Raw genomic sequence first — 27,584 nt, forward strand, 5'->3', positions numbered from 1 at the left:
ATCGTTCAAAAGTTTGGGGTCAGTAAGACTTGTAATAGTCTTTAAAGAAGTCTCTTATGCTCATCAAGGCTGCATTTATTTGATTACAAATATAGAAAAAAAACAGTAATATTGCAAAATGTTTTTACAATATAAAATAATGTTTTTTATTTTAACATACTTTAAAATAGAATTTTTTCCTGTGATGAAAAGCTGAATTTTTAATCAGTTGTTACTCCAGTTTTAAGTGTCACATGATCCTTCAGAAATCATTCTAATATGCGGATTTATTATTAGAATGATCAGTGTTGGATAATATCAACAGTTGTGCTGCCAAATATTTTTTGGAACCTGTGATTTTTTTTTTTTCAGGATTCTTTCATGAATAACAAGTTTAAAAAGTACAGTGTTTATTCAAAATATAAATATTTTATAACAATGTAATTTAATTATTATTAACTTTTAATAAACTTTTAATTATTAACTTAATACATCCTTGGTGAATAAAAGTATTAATTTCTTAAAAAAAAAAAAAAAAAAAAAAAAAACAATAAAAATGTACTGACCCCAAACTTTTGAACGGTAGTGTATATATATATTTTTTTTCTATAAAGATACATAAATATATACATAATTATATATACGATAAAAAAAGATATGTAATTAGCATAATTTCTTGTAAAGTATAAACAAATTTATAATTTATAAATTAATAATTTTAAAATAATAAAATACTATATATATATTCTATATAAAAATTGTATAAATGGACATATAAATGGCTAATATATACATATATACTTTTATTCCCTTTTTAAAATATACTTTTCAAATATATTGATATATAACTATATTTTTATATATATATATATTATAAATAATTAATTATAAATGTTGAAATGTATCTATACACACACTTACACAATTATAAATGTGTGTGTGCATGTATTTTATACATGTATACCTATATTTATTTTGACATTTTGCATTTTTATTGATTTTTGCATATAAATGTATAAATCACTTTTAAAGTACAAAAGTACATTTAAATGGCTATTTACAGTAATTAAATTTTTTTTTTTCACTATGCTTATGAAAATGTGTTCCAATGTCTGGTATTTCATATAAATAGTTGCCTATCTCCATGTTTAACATTTTTTTTTAAAGTAACAGCACAGACCGCTTCATATATAACGCTTACACATCTCACACGTGTTGAATAATGCATGAAGCTGCATATGGTTTGATATTGTGTATGTGCTGCTCCGATACCAGTATCAGACAAATGAATACATCACAACTACAGCCCATCCAGGCCAGAAACACCAGGACTGGCTGGGAATGTTACGGTCCAAAAACAGCAAGCACGCCATGTCCTCGCGGACGCATTAAACATATGGTATAAAGTAACAGTGGTCCCTGCTCGGAGAGCGTGTTTACAATCAATACTAATTCAGCAAGGAGGGGGAACAGGGGAAGAGAGACAGATAGAGAGGGAGAGTGAACGAGTGGAAAGGCGCCGTTGGCAGTGAGCAGGTCTCCAGGCGAGACTTTCAGCACCATCTGTTTCCTGATCCGCGGCCCCAGTCCTAAACCCAGTCGTACACAAGCCTGAACCCATCTGAAGCAGACTACACAGGGTCTAAACCTGCACCCGCTTACACAGGTTATCAAGACAAGCAAATCCCACACAAAACCCCTAAAGTCCTTTAAGTCCAGTTCAGTCTCAGACCATGAATAGAAAATGTGCTAACATCTCTTTTTTCCCCTCTCCACAATGCCTGTTTTTCATTTTCCTTTCTATTTCTGTGTTTTCCTCATTCCTGTGTTTCGTCCAGCTATACTTCTCAGAAATGAAAAAATGCGAATCCCTGAGAGGTGTACTTAGCATGGACATGAACATGTTTATAAGCTCAAGTGTGGTAGTCCTCAGACTCCAGCGGCCTGTGTGTGGCTCTCTGACCAGGCCAACATGTGTGTGACTGTACACACATGCCATGGTCTGTCTCGTCTCTTTTAGCAGGAGCAGAGGGAAACCACATCGGGCTAACCAATGTGTTTGTGGCTAGCCAGGAAGCCACTGCTACTCCAGCTCCAAGAGGAGAGAGAGAGAGAGAGAGAGAGAGAGAGCATACGCACACAGACACATATATTCATATATTATAGTTAAACTGGCCTTTGATTACAGAGACAAAAAAGAATCTAAAAAAAAAAAAAAAAACAAATACAGATTTTAAAGGAAGAAATGACAAAAAAAATGAATGGGTGGACAGACAAACAGACGGACGGAAAGATAAATAGCTTAGATCAGGGGTGTCAAACTCAGTCACTAAAGGGCCGCAGTCCTGCAGAGTTTTGTTCCAACCTTGCTCCAACTCACATACTATGCAGTTTTCAATTAAGCCTGAAGGATTCGATTAGTTGGATCAGGTGTGTCTAATTAGGGTTGCATCTAAACTCTGCAGAGCTACGGCCCTCCAGGACCGGAGTTTGACACCCCTGGCTTAGATGTTCTAATCTGTTACACCATTACACGGTTAAATTTTAATTGTTATAATGTTTTCGTCTATTTTGATATTTTCATTGTTATTATATTTCTGCACATATATATGATATATAGATAGACAGACAGAACGATAGACAGAACGATAGATAAATAGATAGATAGAACGATAGACAACGATAGATAGAAAGATAGATAGATATAGAGAGAAAGATAGAACAATTGATAGATAGATAGATAGACAGATAGATAGATAGACAGACAGACAGAACGATAGATGATAGATAAATAGAACGATAGACAACGATAGATAGAAAGATAGATATAGAGAGAACGATAGACAACGATAGATAGAATGACAGAACGATCAATCGATTGATAGAGCAACAGATAGAATGATAGAACAATTGATACTTAGATCAATCGTTTGATAGAACGACAGAATGAATGATAGAACAAAAGATACGATTGAATGATAGAACAATGATAGACAGATAGATAGACATATAGCTAGATAGACAGATACAACAACAGAACGATAGAGACAACGATCGGTAGAACGATAGATAGATAGATAGATAGATAGCTAGATAGATAGATAGAACGATAGAACGATAGATAGACAGATAGAACGACAGATAGATAGAACGATAGATAGATAGACTCTATGACAATGGGATCATGATGCTGTTCACTGCTCATGTCTGATAAGCAACTCATGTTATTGTTTCAATAATGTTTTAGTCTCCATATCTCTGTGAAACTGCACCAGTCGCAAAAACAGTCATGTTGTTCCTCATATTGTCATTCTGATGACTTAAAAAATATACCACAAGTCACGACAGAGTTCTAGAGAAAATAAACCCCAGACAAACTTCTGATGGTAAATTTTCCCTTAAATTCAAAGTTGTTAGAGAGACCCAAAAATGAAAACTGTCGTCATTTACTCGTCCTCACGTAATTTCAAACCCAGAAGACTTTGATTTACACATTTACCCACATTATTTATATGGATTCATTTAACTTTGCCTTTATGACCTGTTGGGATTTTCTAAGTTTTGGTTACTTGAACTTTCAATGGTGAGTCAGAAACCTCTCAGCTGTCATTAAAAAGAGCAACAAATTTCAAGGTCTAACCAAACTAGTCTGGGTTTGGAACACAAATCATGACAGAATTGAAATTTAAGGGTGAATTATCCCTTTCAAAGACCAACGATTCTTTGAAAAAGCATCTCCACCTCTACTGCGCCAAAGCAACCAATCAGATGCTCTTATTCCGTAATCCTATTTGATGACCTTTGACCCTTGGCTGTGCCAACAGGGATGCCCACCACTGACTGGACCACATACACACCAACACACACATAATCAGAAGACTCGGTCCTACCAGGAGGAATGTGGTTGAGTCCAGATGGCTTCAGAAGTTCCAGTGGCTGTTCTTTAGTGGGAAGTCCATCTGTGGGAGACAGAGAGAAACCATTCCAACTGAGAAAAGCCGTGTAGCGCTGAGGATCAGGGAAGCATAAGTCATCAGGATATTGTATTACAGCTCTGCACACAATTACATATGCAACATATGGACCGTTGCCAGGGAAGACGCCATATTTGGAAGCATATGACTGAGGGACTGATGTACACTCACTGTCTTAAAAGGTAACAAAACTCTCTATTTACGGTAATGCATGCTCCTAGTCTCATTATGCATTAATGCACCACAAAATAGATTCTCTTTGTAATTTTTACATCAAAAACGCAATAACTTTTCACCTCTGATACAGCTTTCATATCAAGTCCCAGATGCTTTTCTTCTCTGAAGCTTCACTTTGGCGTATTTTCAATATTTCATCGGCTGAACAATCATAAAACCTACTGAACTTACTGAAAAAGCCTCATTTTTAAATCTAGCATCTGCCCTGAGAAAGGTCCACAGCGCACATGAAATGAACACGCAACAGATTTCCTAAAGCAGGATTTGTAATTATGTGGAAAGGCAAAACAACATCAGTAGGCATGATAACTCTGGGAGAAGCAGCTATAAATAGCCTAGATCTCTAAAAGAGGAAGAGAGAGAGAAACGCTCGCTGCAGGATACATGAGAGCATTAGCATTCACAAGCGCACACACACACACACACACACACACACACACAGGAGCACAGGAACCATAAAACCCGCACATCTCATCTCATAATAATCCACCAGAACAAAGGAGGAAAATGTGCACAGGGGGAATCTCACTAAACCTGTTATAAACAAATCCATATTTTTTCATATTGTGACATGAAGACAATTAAGCAGCTCTTATTACTGTAATGTGGAAAAGAAAAATACACATTATAAGCATTTATACATCACAGTAGACGTTTTTGTGGGATTTGGGATTGCTTGATATATTGACAAGAATTTGCCAAGAACTTTTTTTTTTTTTGAAGATGATCAACTGTGGCCGATTGCTTTTTTCTGCAATTTTCTTCTTTCTTAGTTGCCAGCAATTAATTGTACAGTATCTTTATTTATTTCCTTCCTACCTGCTTTTAGAATAACAGCATTATAATAAAAACAATTACCAATAACAATTTATATTAAAATAATACTAATAAAAAAAAAAAAAAAAATAAAAAGCATCCAGATCCATTATAGTCATAAAATTTTTGGGGAAAAATGTGTCTGAAAATAATGTCACAATGCACGAAAATATTATTGGTACAAAAAAATGGGCTTCATTTTGTTTATACTAAATTTAAAATACTGTTCAAAAGTTTTAAAAACAGTTTGACTACTATTTAATTTTTAGTTTATGATAAAATAAAAATTGTAATATTTATTTATTTATTTACTTACTACTTTTACAATAACATCATTACAATAAAAGCAATCATCAATAACAATTTAGATTAAAAAAATAAATAAAAAATAGAAAGCATCTGAATACATTATAGTTATATAAATTAGTATAAAAATGTTTCTTAATATAACGTCACAATGCAAGAAAATATGAATGGTACAAAAATAGGCTTCATTTTATTTATACAAAATTTACAATGCTGTTCAAAAGTTAAAAAAAATTGACTACTTGTTTTTAGTTTTTATGATAAAATAAAAATTGTAATACATTTATTTATTAATTGATTGATTGATTTATTTGTTTACTACTTTTACAATAATATCATTATAATAAAAACAATTATCAATAACAATTGACATTAAAATAATAATAATAATAATTAATAATAATAAAAGCTATATTTGATTTATACTAAATTTACAATACTGTTCAAAAGTTTAAAAAAATATGTTTTTTTGACTACTTGCATTTAGTTTTTAGTTTACAATAAAATAAAAATTGTAATACTTTTTATTTATTTAAAAAAAAAAAAATTTTTTTTTTGTTTTTTTTGTAATATATATAATAAAGTTATATTATATTATATATTATTATTATTATTTATATATAATAAAGTTATATTATATTATATATTATAAAGTCATATTTTTTGGAAGGTTGGGGTTGGGGCGACTTTTATTCATCAAGTACAAAAAATAGAAAGCATCCGGATTATAGAAATAAGAATTTGTTAAGAAAACGTGCCTGAAATTAATGCCAAAATGCAAGAAAATATTATTGGTACCAAAAATAGGCCTCATTATATTTATACTAAATGTACAATACTGTTCAAAAAATTTGAAAAGAAGGAAGTTTTTTTTGCATTTAGTTTTTAGTTCATGATATAAAAAAACTGTAGTACAGTTATTTATTTATTTATTTATTTATTTATTTATTTATTTATTTATTAAACAACCACCAATAATTTAGATTAAAATAATTATATAAAAAAAAGAGGCTTAATTTTATTTATACTGTTCAAAAGTTTTGGTTGGTAAAACTTTCCTTGGGGGAAATATATTAAGATAGAAAAGTTGTTTCAAATTTCAAATAATTTAAATAATAATGGCAATAATATTTCAAACTATTACTTGATTTGAGCTAAATGCAGCCCGAGCAAAATGACTTTTTTCAAAAACATTTTTAATAAAACCTTTCTGACCGCAAACTTTAGAATGGCAGCGTATTCTGCATTTATTCTTTAATTAAATATAAATGTATTCATATACATATTAATTGAATTTTAAAAGTTAATAATTTTTTTAATGTGAAACGTGAAAAATAACTTTGTGACATTCAACGCATTCTTCTGAGCTGTAATGAGTTTGTGTATGGCAGCACCGGGAGCAGCCATTAATCTAGCAGTAATGAGCTTCAGATGCACTTCACACGAGTGAGCTTCCTGACATACTGACCCCGATGTGTCTCACACCTACTCGCTAAAGACAGGCAGTGAATCACAGCCTGAGAGAGAGAGAGACGAGATGAAGGAATTCAAAGACTTCACAGTGTTTAATTCATTAGACATTCCAGTCACAGTCTCGCCAGCGGCGGCAGGCGGTGACAGGGCTCAGGGTCGTTTCCAGGGATCAACAGCGGCGTCGGTTCCTCTGAAAGTGAGACCGGAGGGCTTTACGCCTCAGTTTGCACAGAACACTGCAGAGAAGACGAACAAACGCCTCAGAAAATCTGGAGGGGCTCACCGAGAGAGATTCGCCTTGTGTTGCTGCGTATCCACTTTTTCTACAACAACATCACTTCAGTAGACGCCCAATCTGTCCTCAAACCTGCTCTGAACTGCAGAACAACAGGAAAACACTGGCACACAACTGACAATCAGACGATAACCAATCATGCCTGCTGTACGGAGGTCGAAGCAATTCTGCGCAGGGCTTGTGATAGGAAAAGTGAATTTTCCAGAACAAAACACTCACAAAATCATTATTCTAGTCTGGAGACAACAATGAACACATTTTCTCAGTTTCTTCCTAAAAGCTGAGATACTGGTAAACAGTGTTTCCAACAAAATTGTGCTTTCACAGCAGGTTCAAAAATGCCTTAATATGTCCAACTTGCATATTAAAACTACAAAAACAAATGTAATTTTTTTTTATACATTTAAATGTATATTTTAAAATATCAAAACCTTAAATAATGAAATAAATAGCCTTTTTGTGACAGTTGGAACCCCTTAATTTGTCAAACTTTTATACTAAAACTACAGAAACAAATTAAATATTTTGTACAATATTATAGTATATTTTAAAATAATAAAACCTTAAACTAAAACAATTAAATAGCTTTTTTGTGACTGTTTGAACCCCTTTATTTGTCCAGCTTACATAATGAAACTACAAACACAAATGTAATATTTTGTACAAAATTTAAATGTATTTCATAATAAAACCTTAAAACTTACCAAACTAAAATAATAAAAATAAAAAGCTTTTTTGTGACTGATCAACAACAACTGATAATAAATATTAATATAAATAATATTATTTGGCCATTAAAAATAAAATAAAATAAAATAAAATAAAATAAAATAAAATAAAATAAAATAAAATAAAATAAAATAAAAAGCTTTTAAAACTAAAATGAAATAAATCCTAAGAAAATTAAATCTTAATAAAATAAAACAAAATATTTTTATGGGTATATCTATTACTGAGTTTGATGATCAGTGATTACTGATTTCAGACTTGTCCTTTAAAAATAAATTAGAATAAATTAGAATAAAACAAAACAAAAAACAAAACAAAACAAAACAAAACAAAACAAAACAAAACAAAACAAAATAAAATAAAATAAAATAAAATAAAATAAAATAAAATAAAATAAAATAAAATAAAATAAAATAAAATAGCTTTTAAAAGCTAAAATGAAATAAAAGCCTAACAAAATGAAATCTTAATAAAATTTTAAAAAAAATTGTGGGTATATCTATTGCTGAGTTTGACGATCAGTAATTACTAATTTCACACTTAACCAAATAAAAATAATTACAATAAAATAAATAAAAAATAAAATAAATAAAATAAATAAAGTAAAATAATAAACATATGAATAAATGAATACATTTTTTTTTCCAGGTATATCTATTACTGTGGTTTCATTAACAATGATTACAGTTTTCAGATTTAGCCATCATAAATAATAAAATAAAATAAAATAATTTTTGTAAGTATATATCTATTACTGTAGCTTAAAGAACAATGATTACTGATTTCTGACTTAGTCATTAAAAATAAATTGAAATAAAATAAAATAAAATAAACATATTAATAAACATTTTTGTGGGCATATCTATTACTGTGGCTTGATGATCAATGTTTACTGATTTCAGACTTAGCCATTAAAAATAAAATAAATAAATAAATAACCTTTTTTGTGGGTATATGATTACACACTACACTTAGACCTAAATAATAAAGAAATAAAATAAAATAAAAAACAAATAAATTAAAAAATAAAACATACAAAAACACATAAGAACAAAATACAAACATAAAATAAAAATAAAAATAAAAATAAAATAAAATAAACCTTTCGAATTCTGACAAAAACAAAACCCACTATGGCTGGCCACTTTGCATGTTATCCAGACAAGTCTCTTCCCGCCTAAGTGGGTTTTTCTTCTCCAGAATAAGCTTTAAAATGGATCAGACTTTATGACTATAATCAAAACCCCATATAGTCAAAAGGCTACAAAAATAGAGACGAGAGGCAAACCTCCACACTCCCAGTCTCAGCTACTATCAAGCGATCTGGCTTCATACATCGACTTAATCATATCTGTGGATCTGATTGAGTGACAGGACCCAAGCGACCTCATCCATTCATGTAATACACACAGCGGCTCCGATAAGAGCTACACTTATCCCTGTGAATTCAGATCAGAACAGAGAGTATCAATCATCCTGCTGATAAGAGCCGCTCCTGAGGAACGTGCAGAGAATACTCAACCAACCCTGACTGTCTCTGAAAATAAGGCTGCAATTACAGATTAATTTGATTAATATGCTAAAGATAATTTCCTAATTATTTTTTGTAATGTATACATATGCCATCTTCAAATACTGACCAGATGAAGGCATCTTGGCAGACAGGATGTTACACAACCACTGAACTCGAACATGTCTTGATGCTTTCCTACCGATGTTTACTGCCTGCATTTTTCAGGTTGAGGACACGCGCATGTGTTTTGTTCTCTCCTCCCGCTGATCAGACCGATACAGGGTGTACGAGTTCAGGCGGGAGGAGCAGGAGGCAGATAAACAAGGCAGCCCACAGCAGTGGCCTCGCTCAGCCGTGATTAGCCGCCTCTGTAACCCAGCACGCTCCGCCGCTGAACCCCGCTGGGGCCCGAGAGCGAGGAACCCGAGGAACCTGCAGCAGGTAGGCCGTAACAAACCGCCCCACATCGGCTCGCGTGTTACAATGCGCCCCGAGCCCATCAGGATCGTTCTGAGCGTGCCTAGCACATAGAACTCCAGCTTTAAACAAAACTTTTGTGTTCCCATGATGCTATTTTCAGCCTTTGAGAGTCAAGTCATCATTAACACATGTTGCCGCTCAACAACAGGAAAAGAAAAGTAAATGTGGGTATGTTTATTACTGTGGTTTGATTATCAACAGTTACCAATTTCAGTTTCAGCTATTAAAATAAAAACTAAACTAAACTAAACTAAAATAACAAAATAAAATGTGGGTATGTTTTTTACTGTGCTTTGATTATCAATGATTACTAATTTTTTTCAGTTTTAGCCATTAAAAAAATAAAAAAAAAAAAAAAAATAAAATAAAATAAAATAAAATAAAATAAAATAAAATAAAATAAAATAAAATAAAATAAAATAAAATAAAATAAATAATATTAAGCTAAATTAAATTAAATGTGGGTATGTTTATTACTGTGCTTTGATTATCAATGATTACTAATTTCAGTTTTAGCCATTAAAAAAATAAAATAAAATAAATTGTAAAAAAAAAAATTGTGGGTATGTTTATCACGGTGTGTCAACAATTACTCATTTCAATTTTAGGCATTAAAATAATAATACGGGTATGGGTATGTTTATTACTGTGGTTTGATTATCAATGATTACTCATTTCAGTTTCAGCCATAAAAACAATAAAAAAAATAAAATAAATTAACTTAAATTAAAGTAAATGTGGGTATGTTTATTAATGTGCTTTGATTATCAATGATTACTCATTTCAGTTTTAGCCATAAAAATAAAATAAAATAAAATAAAATAAAATAGTAGGTATGTTTATTAGTGTGTGTCAATGATTACTAATTTCAGTTTTAGAATAATAAAATAATAAAATAAAATAATAATAAAAGATATTATAAAAACTAAATATATATATATTTTGAGGCATGTCTATTACTGTGGTTTGATGATCAACAGACTTAAAACGTCACATTAAAAAGCTTCAAAATAAAATAAAATAAAATAAAATAAAATAAAAAAAGAAGTCTAAAGTCAAACACAAGCTTTATTTATTTTTTATTTATTTATTTTGCAATGTCTATTGCTATTATTAAAGTCAAATAAGAGCTTGCTTTTTTTTGTTTGTTTGTTTGTTTTAATGGTGTTTTCTTTTAATAGTGTTTACCGATTTCAGACTTAGTCATTAAAAATACAAATAAAAAACTTAAAATTAAAAGCATATATATATTTTTTTATTTATTATGTCAAATGCCCCACATCAGCACGTTACAATGCACCCTGAGCCGATCAGGATGTACCTAAGCGTGCCTAGCACACAGGCCTCAAGCTTTTAAATTTTAGTGTTTCCATGATGCTATTTTCAGTCATTCAGACTGAAGTCATCATTAATACATGCTGCCGCACAGCAGAGATAAAACATTGATAGGAGAGCCCGCCGACGGTGTCCCCTCCAAACAAGGAAGCTTTCCACATTGTGGCTGCTTTCTCCTCCTGAGAGGGATGCAGATGGGAGGAGGCAGAAAGAGGGGCATTAAAGGGAAGACAGATTAAACAAAGGATCGAAGCTGTTTGTGCTTCCGCCGCACGTTCCTGGGCTCGTCTCGCTGCACGCGCTCTATTTTTGGAAGCCTCTCTGGACCAGACAGGAGCAGAGCCTGTACCATCATGGCATTTTAATCAGACCCACAATGCATCTCTAAATGCACCCAACAACAGGAGACTGCTGCAAAAACACAGCGCTGCAGTTACTTAAGCATGAAACCACGAGGCACTGCAGTCAGGATTAGTTCTGCCACTAGTCAATGCTTGATTAAGTCAACCAGTTACAAGTCACATGACTTTAGTAGCACAAGAAGTACACAAAAGGCTCCAAATATGAAATGAAAGTAAATCTGACATGCTCTGTGTTAGTGTTAATATCACATCTTTTCTTTCTTTGAGCTTTAGGCATCTGCAACTGTTTGTTATCATTTATGTATTGCATATACGTATTTGTACATTGTCACTAGCAGGGTTTTTAAAACTAAAACCAAAAAAATTACATTTTCATTGCTTAACTGAAAAAAATAAAAAATAAATAAAAACACATTGAAAAATAAACATTTTGGCTACCTGCCAAAGCAACATTTCTCATTTTTATTCAGTGTAACTTGAAGTATTAAAATAACAAGTAAATAAACTAAATCTAATAAATAAAAATAAATAAGATATAGACATAAATAAATAAAATAAAAACTAAACAATAATAATAATAATAATAATAATAATAACAACCGCACAACCACCCAACAAAATTCCTAAAACAGAAAAAAAAAAATAAATAAATAAAATAAAATGTCTATTACTGTGGTTGGATGATCAACAATTAATAATTTCAGACTTAGCCATTAAAAATAAAATAAAATAAAAAAATGAAAAATTAAATTAAATTAAATTAAATTAAAAAATAATATAAAAAAATAAATAAATGTTAGTATATCTATTACTGCGGTTGGATGATCAGCAATTACTAATTTCAGATTTAGCCATTAAAATAAAATAAAATAAAATAAAATAAAATAAAATAAAATAAAATAAAATAAAATAAAATAAAATAAAAAGGAGAAAGAAAAAAAACAGGGGCGACAGATGTTTACATTTTGTATTTTATACTACTTATGTTGGATATCAATAAGCTAATAACTGTTTTTATGTTACAGTGAACAACAGATAAATAATCAATATATAAAATGTTTCTAAAAAAATACTATTTACTATAAAAATACTATTTTGTCTAAACAATAAAAACAAATCATTATTTATAAAAATAAAACAATAAAAAAAATAAATAAAAAAAAACTACAAATTATTCATCTAAAATGCTTTTTAAAGCTGAATTTAGGCATCATAACATTACATTCAGTATGAAAAATGGCTATTCGTTCTGAGATTTACTAAATATTATATTTACCATTTATTCAACAGTATTTTTTTTTTAAAGATTAAAGCAGCATTAGATGACCATACACAATTACATGTCTCGGATCACCCAACATCAGCCGATAACCCTTAGAATAAAGTACCTTGTAGACCAGAAACAGGACATACAGTATTTACTTAGACAGACAGACACACAGACAGACAGAGACGAGCACAGAAGCCCCCTGCGTCTGAAGAACATATGTCTTTGTGCATCTGCCTGCATCACATCCTCATCCACATTCACATGTGCTTTAAGGTAAAGTTACTGTAAGTTAAGTAAATAGGATTAAAATTTAAAATTCCCTGAATTTTTATATGCATTTTGTATTTATATGCATTTTGTATATATTTTGTATATATATTCTCCTTTATGACTAAAAAAGTAGTTACATAATATGCATTATATATTAATTCTATATAAATTTATGTAAAATAAGAATATAATGCAATATTTTATTACATAAATAAGTTAATGAGTTAAAAAAAAAAATGCAAAACTTTTTTTTTGTTCCCAAGTCGCAATTACAGTCGACGTATTGCCCATAAGATTTAATTAAAACGATGGTGAGATTAGAAGGTGCTGAAGAAAAGTTGAGTGAAATGCTAAAGATTGATGGCTGTAGGATCTGTCTGTGTGAGTGTGTGTGATACTGAGATGGACAGACTGGCTGGCGGTGGCAGATGGCAGAAAGACGACACCAGAGCCTGATGGACTAGATGAGGAGAAGTCCGTCTGTCTGTGTGGCATCAGAGCCACGATTACACGATTACACACACACACACACACACACACACACACTACTGGTCTCTCTCTGCCAGTACAGTAGCACATGCCACATCACACAGAGATACATTAGAGTCAACATGAAACGCCATTCACAGCCCATTTTACTTCCGTAATCTGACACATTTCCAAGTGCCGCTGGATAAATATAAAATACACTGTAATGTCATCACAATAAATGCATAAGTTTTAGAAAAAAAAAAAAAAGTTGAAATGTTTAGCACATTTTTTTTAAACACCACAGATAAATGAATTAATTAAACATTTTAATTTCTCGGTTTTAATTGATTCTCATGTTTACAAAACAACACTGATTCTTAAATCCCAAGATTTGGGTCTAGACTGTTTTCAGTTATTAAATGCAACATTGTAGTGCATCTCCCATCCAATTAATCACAATAAGCTTTGTGCTTTTTTACTTTTGATATAAAACAAGGTCTCAGATTTCAAATTCTGTCTATTTTATTACAGTATTCAAACAATAAACACTGTTTTGGCAGATCGCTGTAGTGCCTCAGTTCAATAGAAACGCCATTGGAAATCACACGTGAACTGATCATCTCCTCCACTTTAAAGAAGAAGCACACTTCCAGAACAAAAAATTACATATATACATATTTACGGTTGTAAACAATCCCAGCCAAGGAAGAAGGGTCTTATCTGGGGAAACGATCAATTATTTTCATTTAAAAAAATACGACCGAAAGACATGAACATCTTGGATGACAAGGGAGTGAGTACATTATCTGTAAATGTTTGCTCTGGAAGTGAACTTCTCCTTTAACACCTGTTTTAGCATGAAATAAACACGAATGAACACCCGAAGGCATGTTAAAACAAAGAGTACAACTGAAATCCGTATTTGGTCTCATGTAATCGCTCAGTGTTTCAACCGCAGAAAGACGTTAATAACAGCTTGTAAACAATATCACGAACGTCAGATTTACCTCAGAAAAAAACATTCAGTGACCAAAAACTCGTTAGTCAGCTAGAAAAACTAGAGAGAAGCATTTTGCTAAAGATATGCATCACATTACATATTCATTATCAATTTACTGTTCTTCAGTGTTTAATTTATGTTTAATAAAATCCATACATTTTTATGACAGCCACCATTTAAACTGGAGTACGTTATTGTAACATTATGATTATAAAAACTTAGTGTAATTCAAGCATTTGTATACAAATCAGTTAATCAGTTTTAGACTTCAATATTATAGTAATGTAGTGCCAGCTGACTACCATGTATATTTTACAGCATTAGTTGAGTGTTTTTTTTTCCCTTCAGAAATTTTGGCATGTTCTGTACCTGATATAGATCCAAAATAATCAATATTTAATTGAATTGGAAATTGAATCGAATAGCCCTAATAACTGTTTTTTAATAAAATATTTTTTAATTTTTTTTTTTTCATCTAATTAACAGTAATTCACAATTAAGTTAGCTACAGTAATGTCTGATATGTAGCATTAAATCTATAAAAAAAAAAAAAAAAAAAAAAAAAAAAAAAAAAAGAAAAATTCTAAAAAAGGTCAAAAATAAAAATTATTATTACTACTATTACTACTACCACTACTACTACATGTTTTTATTGTTTTGTCTTACCATTCTGTTCACCATATTGGACACAACAAAATAATTTAGCATAAGCTAAATATCAGAAAAAAGAATATCAGATGAACTCTAGTGACATCAGCAAAAATTCAAACAAACATTGTTCTACTTCTTTGGAGAAATGAGCAACTGAAACCATGTGATTTGTAAAATTATGAGTGGTTACACTGATTTTTATCTTCGTACCGCTCCTGTTTCTGGGACACCCCTACACTTTAAGTTTTTACCAAGAGTCTACCATCATCACCACTTGCTCAAAAACTCCCAGGAAGAGATTAGTGGTTGCGTGTGTGTGTGATTCCAATGAAGATTTGAAAAGCCCTTCTAGTAAATGTTTTTCAAGAAATGAGGCTGAGGATCGTTTGGACTTGCAGGTTACATGGAAGTTTAACCCTGAAAAATGCTGTGCAGATTTAACAGAACTTTGGGTGAAATATGGACTAATGCAATTGTTGGGTTAAATTTTTAACGCAAAAGTTGGCAAAAGTAACACAGAAATTTGGCCCAAAGTTGGGTTGAAACAACCCAGCATTTTTTAGAGTGTAGACTTTAAAAAAAATGCTAGGTTAAAAACAACCCAGTGCTGGGTGAAATGTGAACAAAACCAGCAGTTGGGTTAAATGTTCAACCCAACCTTCTGGGTAATTTTATTTGACTCAACTATTGGTTAAAATTACTATATGGCTGGATTACAAATGAACACAAAATAGGTTGTAAACTAAAAATCAGACACATAAGTACAGGAGGCATCAGAAATAACCAAAAGGTGAAAATTTATTAATGAGCAATTGAAATGTTTATTATTTAATTAATATTTATTCAACTTATTAATGTTCATTTATTGAACATATTAACACATGTTGATTTTCAACCTATTCTGGATTCATTTGAAGTAATTTGAGTTAAAATATTTAAATCAAACGCTGGGTCAAAATGATTCAATTGCTAGGTTTGTCCATATTTTACCCGCTCTTTTTAGAGTGTACCTGAAACCATACATTACTTCAGGAGAGATATCTATCATATTCATAACTTAGTCAGAATTTGTATGAAGTTTGCATGAAGAAATTAATCAGAAACAAGTTGTGATGCATCGTGATGTACTGACTCATGGCACAAGGGTTTTGACGTGTATAAAATAATGAAATACACTTAATTTACATAAACTCATTTATCTAACTTGTATAAAATAAAAAAAACTTGTATAAAATTAAAAGTTAAATTCATGCATTAGGCAGGTGGTGTTATCTGACGTGACTTACATTGCATTCAATGTACACATTTACCTTTTTTTTTTTTTTTCTCCAGTTCTTGCTTTCCCTGGAAACCAAACCCATGACCATGCTCTAGTGTTTGAACTATATGTCTTTTAACTTTATTATCAGTTTATTATTATTATTATTATTATTATTATTATTATTATTATTATTATTATATATACAGTCATGTGAAAAAGTTAGGACACCCTATTGAATTCCATGGTTTTTCGTATCGGGACATCATAAAAAAAAACTGGTCCTTGGCTGGTCTTAAAATTTTGAAAATAAAACCTCAGATGAACAAAAACACATGGTAAATTGCACGGTGTCATTATTTACTGAACAAAAATAAAGCCAAAATGGAAAAGCCATGTGTGACAAAGTTAGGACACCCTTACTGTTAACATTGGAATTAAGAGAGTAAATAACAGTCAAGCACTGCTAATCAAATACCTTTGATTAACTGATCATCGGCAAGTCTGAGCGCCTGAGGGCCATAATGCACAGCGCCAAGTTTGGTGAAAACCTAAAGAGCATATCAGCACAAACACCTCATACCAAAAGACAAGCATGCTGGAGGAGGGCTGATCATTTTGGGCTTGATTTGTAGCCACAGGACCCGGGCACCTCACAGTCATTGAGTTGGCCATGAACTCCTCTGTATATCAAAGTACTGTAGAGTCAAATGCGAGGGCATCTGTCTGACATCCAAAGTTGGGCCAAAATTGGGTCATGCAACAGGACAATGATCTCAAGCACACCAGCAAATCTACAACAGAATGGCTGAAAAGAAAAGAATCAAGGTGTTGCAATAGTCCAGTCCAAGTCCAGAGCTCATCCTGACTCATATGCTGTGGTGAGAGCTGTGCATAAACAAATGCCCACAAACCTCAAACTGGAGCAACGTTGAAAAGAAGAGTGGTCCAAATTCCTCCAGAACGATGTGAGAGACTGATAAAGTCACACAGAAAATGAATGCTTCCAGTTATTGCTGCTAAAAGTGGATCTACAGGTAATTGACTCATAACTTTGTCACACATGGCCTTTCCATCTTGGCTGTATTTTTCTTAAATAAATAATGACACCGTGTGATATGTCAAGTGATGACGTTTATCTGAGGATTTATTTTCCAAATTTTAAGACCTGCCAAGGACCAGACAATTTTTTTATTATGTCCTGATACAGAAAACCATGAAATTCAATAGGGTGTCCTAACTTTTTTACATGACTTATATATATATATATATATATTTTTTTTTTATACTAATTGTAGTTACTACACTGCAAAAAAGGATTATGTTACTTAGTATTTTTGTCTTGTTTCTAGTCAAAATATCTAAAAATTCTTAAATTAAGACATTTACTAGATAAGCAAACTGACATAAGATATTTAGTCTTGTTTCCAGGGGGAAAAAATACTAAATTAAGTGCAATTTGCTTAACTTAAGTAAAATTATCTTCCAGTAGGCTAAGTAAAATACTTTTTTTTTTTTAATTGTTTACTTACCCCACTGGCAGATAATTCTATTTGTTTCCAGGGGGAGAAAAAAATAAATTAAGTGCATTTTGCTTAAAAAGAGACTAAATATCTCATGTAATTTGCTCATTTAGTGAAGGGAACTTAACTTTTAAATTTTTAGATATTTTTTTTTACTAGAAACAAGATAAAAATACTAAGTAAGATAAGACTTTCACACACACACACACACACACACATATATATATATATATATATATATATATATATATATATATACATATATATACACACACACACACATATACATACACACATATATATAGAGAGACAGAGAGAGAGAGAGAGAGAGAGAGAGAGAGAGAGAGAGAGAGAGAGAGAGAATAAAAAGGAGTTAAACTAATCTTATTTAACAAATCTTGTCCTCCGGTGTGACATCTTTGTCCTTGTGACAGTATAGGCGTAACACCAAAGGACATTTTCTGTCACACCATAGGACGTTTCAGCCTTTTATATCAATTAATAACCTTGCGATCCAAGCTAACCTGTCGTTAGTGCTTTGCATGACACTAATTTTCCATGATTATGTACTTTGACATTCAATTTTTAATTAAAAAATATAATTTAGGGGTGTCACACCAAAGGACAACAAAACATAACACTTTTGTAGTGGTTCCAAAAAAGTTCAATATTTGAACAATTCTCTGAGAAAGAAAAATTGACAAGGCTTCAGTAACATGATCATGAATGGGATCCTTCAACTAATAATAAGTGCAGTTCCATGTAGGACAAAGAAATGTTTAATGATTTACAGCATTTTAAATAACGACAATATTAATTATACTAATTTTTATCTGGTGGGAAAGTGAAAATGCCATGTCACGTCAACAACCCATATACAACACACACACACACACACACACACACACACACACACACACGTTTGTTTTTGTGAATTCGGAAAGTCCCCACTAGGCTTCTATAGATTTTATACTGACCAAACGATATTGTCTATCCCCTAAGCCAACCCTAACCCTAAACCTAGCCCTCACAGAAAACATGTTTGCATCGTTACACTTTCAGATAAACATCATTTACTATTTTTAAGAATTTTTTACATTGTGGGGACCGCAGGCCGGTACCCACAATGTCAAAAATTTCAGGTTTTACTATCCTTGTGGGGACATTTGGTCCCCACAATGTAGCAAAAACAAGTACACACACACACACACACACACACACACACACAAAGCTTATATATTGCTAAAATCAAAACAGTAGTGCAAAAGTGACATTAATCCTGTATCCTCATTAAGTTAAAAAATAATTAGGCCTTCTATTGATGGGACTGTAGGCACTGTACCATAGCAAAGCTCATCGCTGCATGTTTACAGTACAGAAGAAGCTTTGAAGACAGATGGCTTATCAGCTTCAAAAATATGCATCTTCAGTGCAGATAAAGTTCTGCTGTCCCACCCTGCACCACATCTTTCTCCCAGACCACCGTCAGAACCAGCCAGCTTCCCAAGAGATCAGACAGAGGCTCGGTCGCATCCTCTAATGAGCATAAAACACCTAGCAGCTGAAATAGTTAAATAATTACAATCCAGTTAAACCACTGTATTGATACTAATTTATAATCAACATTTGTCTCGCTCTGTCCACCATCTTCGGCTGTCTTCAACAGACAAAGCCATCTGCACAAACAAACACACAGCGGCTAATTACATCCTCATCTACAAATGACTCCAGCTTACACTGTTATTAATAAAACTCATTGCTGACATGAAGCAGGGCTTCCTAAGGGCTTAACACATCCGGCCTGCCGCACAGAGAGATCCAACGACAGGAATATTTAGGGAATTAAGGCCTGATTCGGGAACAACCAGAGGCTCAGAACTAAAAATAGAAGCTGCGGGCTGCTGGTGACAGGTCTCTTTGAGGTCGCCTTGTCCTGCCTCCCCAGGGGACGATCTGTGTTTGTGTGAAGGGTATTTGAGTAAAAGTGTAGAACACAACATCAGGGAAGCCAAAAGCAAATGTTTGCCCTATTAATTCTATATAAATTCTATATAAATGCTGCACGTATTGTGTGCTTAATGCACAGTTACATAAGCATCTCTTTACATACAACACTGCATAGTCGATGTCAAATGTTGTTATATGTTGTCTGCACAACTATGAATGTCTGTAATCACAGGATATGCTTCTTTCTAACTGCCTGTAATGGGGTGATCAAGTGTCCATTCTCATCATACGCTTTAGACGACTGTCTCCTGGCTACATAGGCAGCACTCAAACTCATTGTATTTTAATGTATTTTGTATTAACCCTTGTATGTGCTGAAAATCCTTTATCTTATTTGGTGTTGCTGGTCAAAAAATGACCGCCCTTTTAAAAATTGCTTGTACATCTGTCATTATGCTATTTTATTAACAAATCTTGGATTTGATTTTTTGTCAAGCTGTTTTCTTTCAATTAGCACAGGTTTTGTAGGATTTGTGGATCATTTTGACAATATTCACTCAAAAACAAAGGTGCATAAGCTTAGATCAGTGATGCCATTAATCGATCAGTTACAAACAGAAATACAAAAATAATCGTGCCAGCTGAAATAAAAATCAAATAAATCAAATAAGTTGATTAAAATACTGAATCCTGTATTTGGCAATAATATAGAATAACAAAAAATGTATAAGCATTTTAGTTTAGGTTGACCATTTTTGACCAGGAACAAAATAAGTATAACAGGGTGTGATTAAAATCCATCAAAAAGTACAAAAATTAAATGGGGGAAGCTGTTATACCATGTAAACAAAGTCTGTAAGTCTTTTTGTCCAATGCAATAAAATTAGCTAGCATTTTTGGGAAAAAAAAATACTCTCTGGAATGACTGGAACATTAATACTATTAATACTATTAATTAAAGTACTAACTGAAAAAAATAAAATAAAATAAAGCCGAAAAAAATACAATATAAATATTAGATGAAAAAATTAAATTAAACCCAAAATAAATAAATTAATTAAAAAAATAAAATAAAACCGAAACTAGAACAAAGACAAACCTAAACAATAATATTTTAACAACGTCAAACCAAAAAGGAACTAAAATTAAAATGGAACAAATTTATATATTTATATATTTATATTTATATATATTTATATATATAATATATAAATAAAAGCTAATTCAAAATATTAATAAAAACTGTAATAGCATTTAAATAGTAAAATTACACTGATGGAAATGCAATTCCAATCTAAAAAAAACAAAACAAAACAAAAAAAAAAAAAAAACAAGAAAAAGAAAAAAGAACAATCATTCATGATTCTTCAGAAATCAAAAACCTAAACCTGAAAAGCCCAAATAAAATAAAATAAAAAAAAGCTTAAGAACTACTCTAAAACAAGCTAGGACTAGGGTTTAATATCTTTTTATTGTTGTTGTTTCTCAGCAGGGTTAAATGCATTACAAACATAAACATAAAATAAAAATGAACTATTACTCTCAATACTTTAGTACTGGCGGACGTTTAATGTGATGAAAATGAGCTTATTGCAATACACTGCATTCTCCATGAAAGCGATCTGTCAAGCTGCCTTAGAATTTGGCCAAAATGAAGTATCTTAGAAGGCAGCATAAGGTCGCTTCCTACCTTTTGGAAGAGCCTTTGAATTGGAAGTACGCCTTACAGTGCTGTCTAGGTAGGCAGCTTGCTAGGTTTTGGAACAAAGCTAATATTGGATCAGAACACAAAATAAAAAACAATACTTTCTATAGAAGGTTTCTGATTTTGTCACTTTTTACATTTGGCATACCTAAAATGCTCATACGTACATGATAAGCTGGTACCGTTTAAAATCCCAGTTTTTGGCCTTCCCCCAACATGAGGTGTGTTACTTACAGTATGATGAGTCCAGAACACAACACATTGTTTTTTTCTATTCTAACTGCAATATGACGACCACCTTAATGTCACATTGGCCTCCATTTACGCCAGTATCTGGTGCCGTTCTTTTGTGATCACAGACAGATGTTAATATGAGCTACGAACATGATTTAAGAACAATGGTGGCTTGATTGACCAACCGTTCAATGGGAAACCTCTCGTAGACGAGCCCACCGGTCCAGCGGGTGGTAGGCAGACTGTGGCACAGTGCAGGGCTCATGTGCCAAGATCCCGTTCGCTGGCAGGAGACGAGTGTTTGGCAGGAAGTAGGGGAGATGGTGTGTGTTGAGGGGGGCGGCACCTGCCAGCAGCCCATCACCTAGTGAGACTGACCAAGCGCACACCCGGTGTACGAGCACACACACATTCATGAACACACACACACACACACACCTGCAGCCCTCAACACTATTCTCAGTCTAACACAATTCACAGCAGACAAAACCCAAGATTGCTTCATCACACCATCCTGAGAAAGAGCTTCAGCAATACATGCTATAAAAATTCAAATGAGAGAAGAACACTGCAAGCAGACAAACACACACACACACACACACACACACACACACACACACACACATATGCACTAGTCAACATTTGAAGTGAATCAAAACCTCTTTATCAGAGTTGTCCTATAAACAAAACAATACCTGTTCTTGTTCTAGAACAACTTAGGTGAACGTTTTTGATCCATGTCAAATGTTGTACTATATATTTATTTACAATATTGTTTAACAATTAATAATTGTGAATGTAGATTAATATTTTCTACATAATTTTTACTTTTTATAAAAATTAGGAATGTACGTAGATTAATACATTTGTAAATCTATCTATCTATCTATCTATCTATCTATCTATCTATCTATCTATCTATCTATCCATCCCTCTCTATCCACCCATCCATCCACCCATCCCTATCCATCTATCCATCCATCTCCATCCATCTATCCATCCATCTATCTCTATCCATCTATCTCCATCTATATATCCATCCATCATTCAACCATCCATCCATCCATCTCTATCCACCTATCAATACATCCATCCATCCATCCATGTCTATCCATCTATCCATCCACCCACCCATCACCCATCTCTATCCACCTATCCATCCATCCATCCGTGTCTATCCATCTATATATCCATTCATCCACTTCTATCCACCTATCCATCCATCTTTATCCAGCCATCCAGCCACCCATCCATATCCACTTATCCATCCATCTCTATCCACCTATCCATCCATCTCTATTTACCTATCCACCTATCTATCCATTCATCCATCCATGTATATCTATCCATGTCTATCCATCCATCCATCTCTATCCACCTATCATCCATCTCCATCATCTATCCATCCATCCATCCATGTCTATCCATCCATCCATCCATCCATATCCACCTATCCATCCATATCTATCCATCTATCCATCCATCCATCGATCTATCTATCCATGTCTATCCATCCATTGTTCATCTCTATCCACCTATCCACCCATCCATCCATGTATATCTGTCCATGTCTATCCATCACTATCCACCTATCATCCATCTCCATCATCCATCCATTTCTATCCACCTATCCATCCATCTCTATCCATCTATCCATCCAGCAATCTATCTATCCATGTCTATCCATCCATCATTCATCTCTATCCACCTATCCACCCATCCATCCATGTATATCTATCCATGTCTATCCATCCATCCATCTCTATCCACCTATCATCCATCTCCATCATCTATCCATCCATCATCCATCCATCCACGTCTATCCATCCATCCATCTATCCATCCATCCATCCATCTCTATCCATCTATCCATCCAGCAATCTATCTACCCATGTCTATCCATCCATCATTCATCTCTATCCACCTATCCACCCATCCATCCATGTATATCTGTCCATGTCTATCCATATCCATCCATCAATCCAGCCATCCATGTCTATCTATTTAGCCATCCATCCATAAATGTATCTGTCTATGCATGTCTATCCATCTACGTATCATCCATTCATCTACCCATGTCTATCTGTCTTTATATCCATCCATCCCTATCCACTTATCCATCTATCATATTTCAAAACAGCAAAGCCATTTAGCATCTCCTCAACAGGTAGCGCACCTGCTGAAGAAGCGCAAGCAGTCTCTCAGACGAGCTGATGGGAGGAGAGCTCAGCCTTACGCTCCTCCTGTTCCCATCACCCAGCACTGAAACCCCTCTCCTGTGGCTCTGATGAAGCCTGGGAAACAGATCCAGGCCACTTTAAGCAGCAGGCAGCCCTTCTTCAAATATCACAGCAGAATGGATAGTTTTGAAACCCAAGCTGAGCTGGGAAGGAAAGAGTCAGAGGGTCTTTACGAACCCCGAGAGAGGACCTGTCAAACTCAGAATGACAAAATGTACCATCCGAGGCAGCGGCCCTTTCGCCGTCCCTGTACGGGAGCTTCTTACTCGGGATCCCACAGAACCTTATAGTCATTTTAGCTCTTCAGGAAATACATCATCTGAGCTACAGGGCCAGCATCCCAACAGCTGGGGCGTTGAGAGACTGCAGTTAAGAGGTGACTGACTTGATATATGAGAAGAGGCTGTTGAGAGGGAATGAGAGGAACGATATGTTAATGGAGATCACAAAGAGCAGCTACTAGAGGATCAGTGGAGGTTTTTAGATCTCTCTTAAGTCCTTCTTTTAGATGAGCAAAAACTGTCGCTGAACTGTCGCTCATTAAAAAAAAAAGTGCACATAAATAAATGAACAGTACTTTTGAAAAATGTAGTTTAAAATGACATTCACTCACATAGTTGAGGACTCTTACAAGTGGCCTAAGAAAAGCTGTTTTATTTTACATGTTGTGAGCACATGACCAGCTGAATACTACTTAATCCTGATATACGCTTTGTTTATCTTCCACTTGAATTAATTTTACTTTAAATTAATTTTAAAAATGAGCACTTCTACAATGGCACTGGTAAGTAAAAACTTTGTGTGATGCTGAATGAGGGTTGTTATTAACGAAAAAAATTTGTAAAAAAAAAAACAAAAAACAGAATAAAATATAAATATTAAATGAAAAACAAATTAGAAATATTTCTACTAATTGAAATAAGTTGAAACACTAAAATTACTAACTGTAAATAAATAAACATTGAACAAAAAATAAATAACAATTGAACTAAAACAGAAAATAAAAAAATAAACCTATGTAGTAATATTTAAAAAGAACACAAAAATTAATAAAATGACAAAAGAAAAAAGACAATTACTAAAATGTACATTTTATTAATTATTAAATTAAATTTTAATAAATTCTACATTAGATTTAAATAAATAAAAATTGAACTAAAAAAATAAATAAAATTTTACTAAAACAGAAATTAAACAAACCTCAACAGTAATATTTAAAAAAAAACACACAAAAAATAATAAAAATGACAAGCACACAAGACAACTACTAAAACTTAAATGAAATTATAATTTAATAAATTACACATTAAATTAAATAATAAATTAAACTAAAAATATAAAAACTCTAATTTGCAAGAAAAATATTCTCAAAATCAGAAGAAAAGATATTTAATTAAAAAAAAGATATTAATTTCCATGACTTTTCAATGCTTGGAAAGCACAGTTTAAAAATAAATAAATAAATAAAATAAAAATCCCTAACATTTCCAGGTTTTCACATGAGAAGAAAAAATGTGATGGCCACATTTGTGTACTGGCAGGTTGTATAGTACCATAGTAAATTCTGTCATCATTCTGCTCTCATTCGTTCAGTAGAAATCCTTGTGAAGCAAGGCCGACAATTTAGGTGGAAAAGAGGTAACTGAAAAAAGAGCGGGTGGAATACGCCAACAGTGATTTCACATGCCATTATTCTTGTCACCACCAGAAAATATGCGTTTCATCTTTCGTGCGCCGACCACCTCGAACACAGTGTTAAAAAGTATTAAAAACAAGCTTGGAGTGCTGCAAATGCGATAGAAGTTTGATAGAAGCCCCAATCCGACGTGCTGGCAAGAGCTGATAGGATCAGCGGGAGCCCAGGGCCTCCCTAAAGCATTTACATGATTTACAGTACTCCGAGTGGCTGTGAACCTGCAGGAAACAGGCCTGTTGGAATGAGAAACGAGTCGAGGGGATCTGCACCACTAGAGGGCTTCCTCCAGGCTCTACCGAGGTTGGGAAATAAGGGGAAGTGTACTTTAACACACACTTACGACTCATTTACGGCCTGCAGGCTCTCATCTCTGCAGGAGACACCTGCGATGAGAGCAAACACCACTTTAAAGAGCAAGCACGCCATCGTCTAAACAAATCATCTGACTTAGTGACTCCCTCCTGTATTGCACACATGTGTGATTTAGTGCCGGTAGCCAGAGGCAAATGATGACATATAAGAGAATAAAAGAACAGATTTAATTAACAAAAATAAATACGTCGTCCCTCCAGCATGCATTAAGATTCATGTACAGATCGTTCTAATCTACAAGCGCCTCAGGAATAGGGTCGCTATCAAATACGCGCTAATCTTCAGAGGCTGAACACACCAAAATTCAATTTGACAGACAAGTTAGAAAACATAAAAAACACATATTTGGATTGCATGTTGCATTAACTTTGGATTTAGTCTATTGTTACAGAATAAGAAAATTAGGCCCATAACAGAGAAAATGACACAATTTCCATTTAAAGAATATGTTAAGAAACCGCAGGCATTAAAACAACCCACATTAGTCAGCCAATAGTTGGCAAAGGGTTCATTTCTGGGTTCATATTCTATAAATATATAAAATTTTATAGAAATATATAAAATATATAGAAATTTTCAGAAATTTTCTGTCAAAATATAAAAAAAGAGCATTAAATATATCAAAAACATGATCGAAATAAAATACAACAATGATATTTAAAGGGCTAGTTCACCCAAAAATGAAATTACCTCATGGTTTACTCACCCTCAAGCCACTCTAGGTGTATATGACTTTCTTCTTTCAGACAAATGTAATCAGAGTTATATTAAAAAAATGTCCTGGCTCTTCCAAGCTTTATAATGGCAGTGAATGGCTGTTGAGATTTTGAAGTCCAATACAATGCACTTAAACAGGTATTTTTCTTACACAAATGCATCAATTCACTTCAGAAGGCCTTTATTAACCCCCCGAAGCTGTGTGGAGCACTTTTTATGATGGATAGATGCTCTTTTTCGGGCTTCAAAATCCCAACACCCATTCACTGCCATTATAAAGTTTAGACGAGCAGGACATTTTTAATATTAACTCGGATTGTATTCGTTTGAAAGAAGAAGGTCATTACACCCAGGATGGCTTGAGAGTGAGTTAATCATGGCGTAATTTTCATTTTTGGGTCATCTATCTCTTTAAGAAACATTTTTGTATTTTAAATATCACATACATTTTATTTGTATTTGATACCTCTTTTTTATACTTTGACAGAAATCATTTATCCCTGATAGATTAAATTATAAATGATGATAAACAGTTCAACTTGGCTACCATCATATACAATAAGGCACACAGAATGTAAAATAAAAATAATAATTTATAGCTGAGAAACAATCATTTGGAATAAAGGAAAAAGAGGGAAAAACTTCATCTACTGGTTATTGAATTGTTTAAGAATGTTAAAAATCATCAAAACATTTTTTTAAATTAATCATATAGGTTGTTTGCACATGAC

The 27,584-nt window shown here is 32.9% G+C and overlaps 1 protein-coding gene across 2 annotated transcripts in view; it reads right to left on the reverse strand.

The window, feature by feature from the left end:
• hdac4 (histone deacetylase 4) overlaps positions 1 to 27,584 on the reverse strand; it is a 296,174-nt gene that overhangs the window by 183,042 nt on the left and 85,548 nt on the right. For both annotated transcript variants that reach the window (XM_051119035.1, XM_051119036.1), the window contains exon 3: positions 3,870 to 3,938. In XM_051119035.1, coding sequence (XP_050974992.1) covers positions 3,870 to 3,938 — 69 coding nt within the window. The remainder of the gene's footprint in view (positions 1 to 3,869; positions 3,939 to 27,584) is intronic.

Source organism: Labeo rohita, chromosome 9 (genome assembly GCF_022985175.1).
Source record: "Labeo rohita strain BAU-BD-2019 chromosome 9, IGBB_LRoh.1.0, whole genome shotgun sequence".
Taxonomy (NCBI): domain Eukaryota; kingdom Metazoa; phylum Chordata; class Actinopteri; order Cypriniformes; family Cyprinidae; genus Labeo; species Labeo rohita.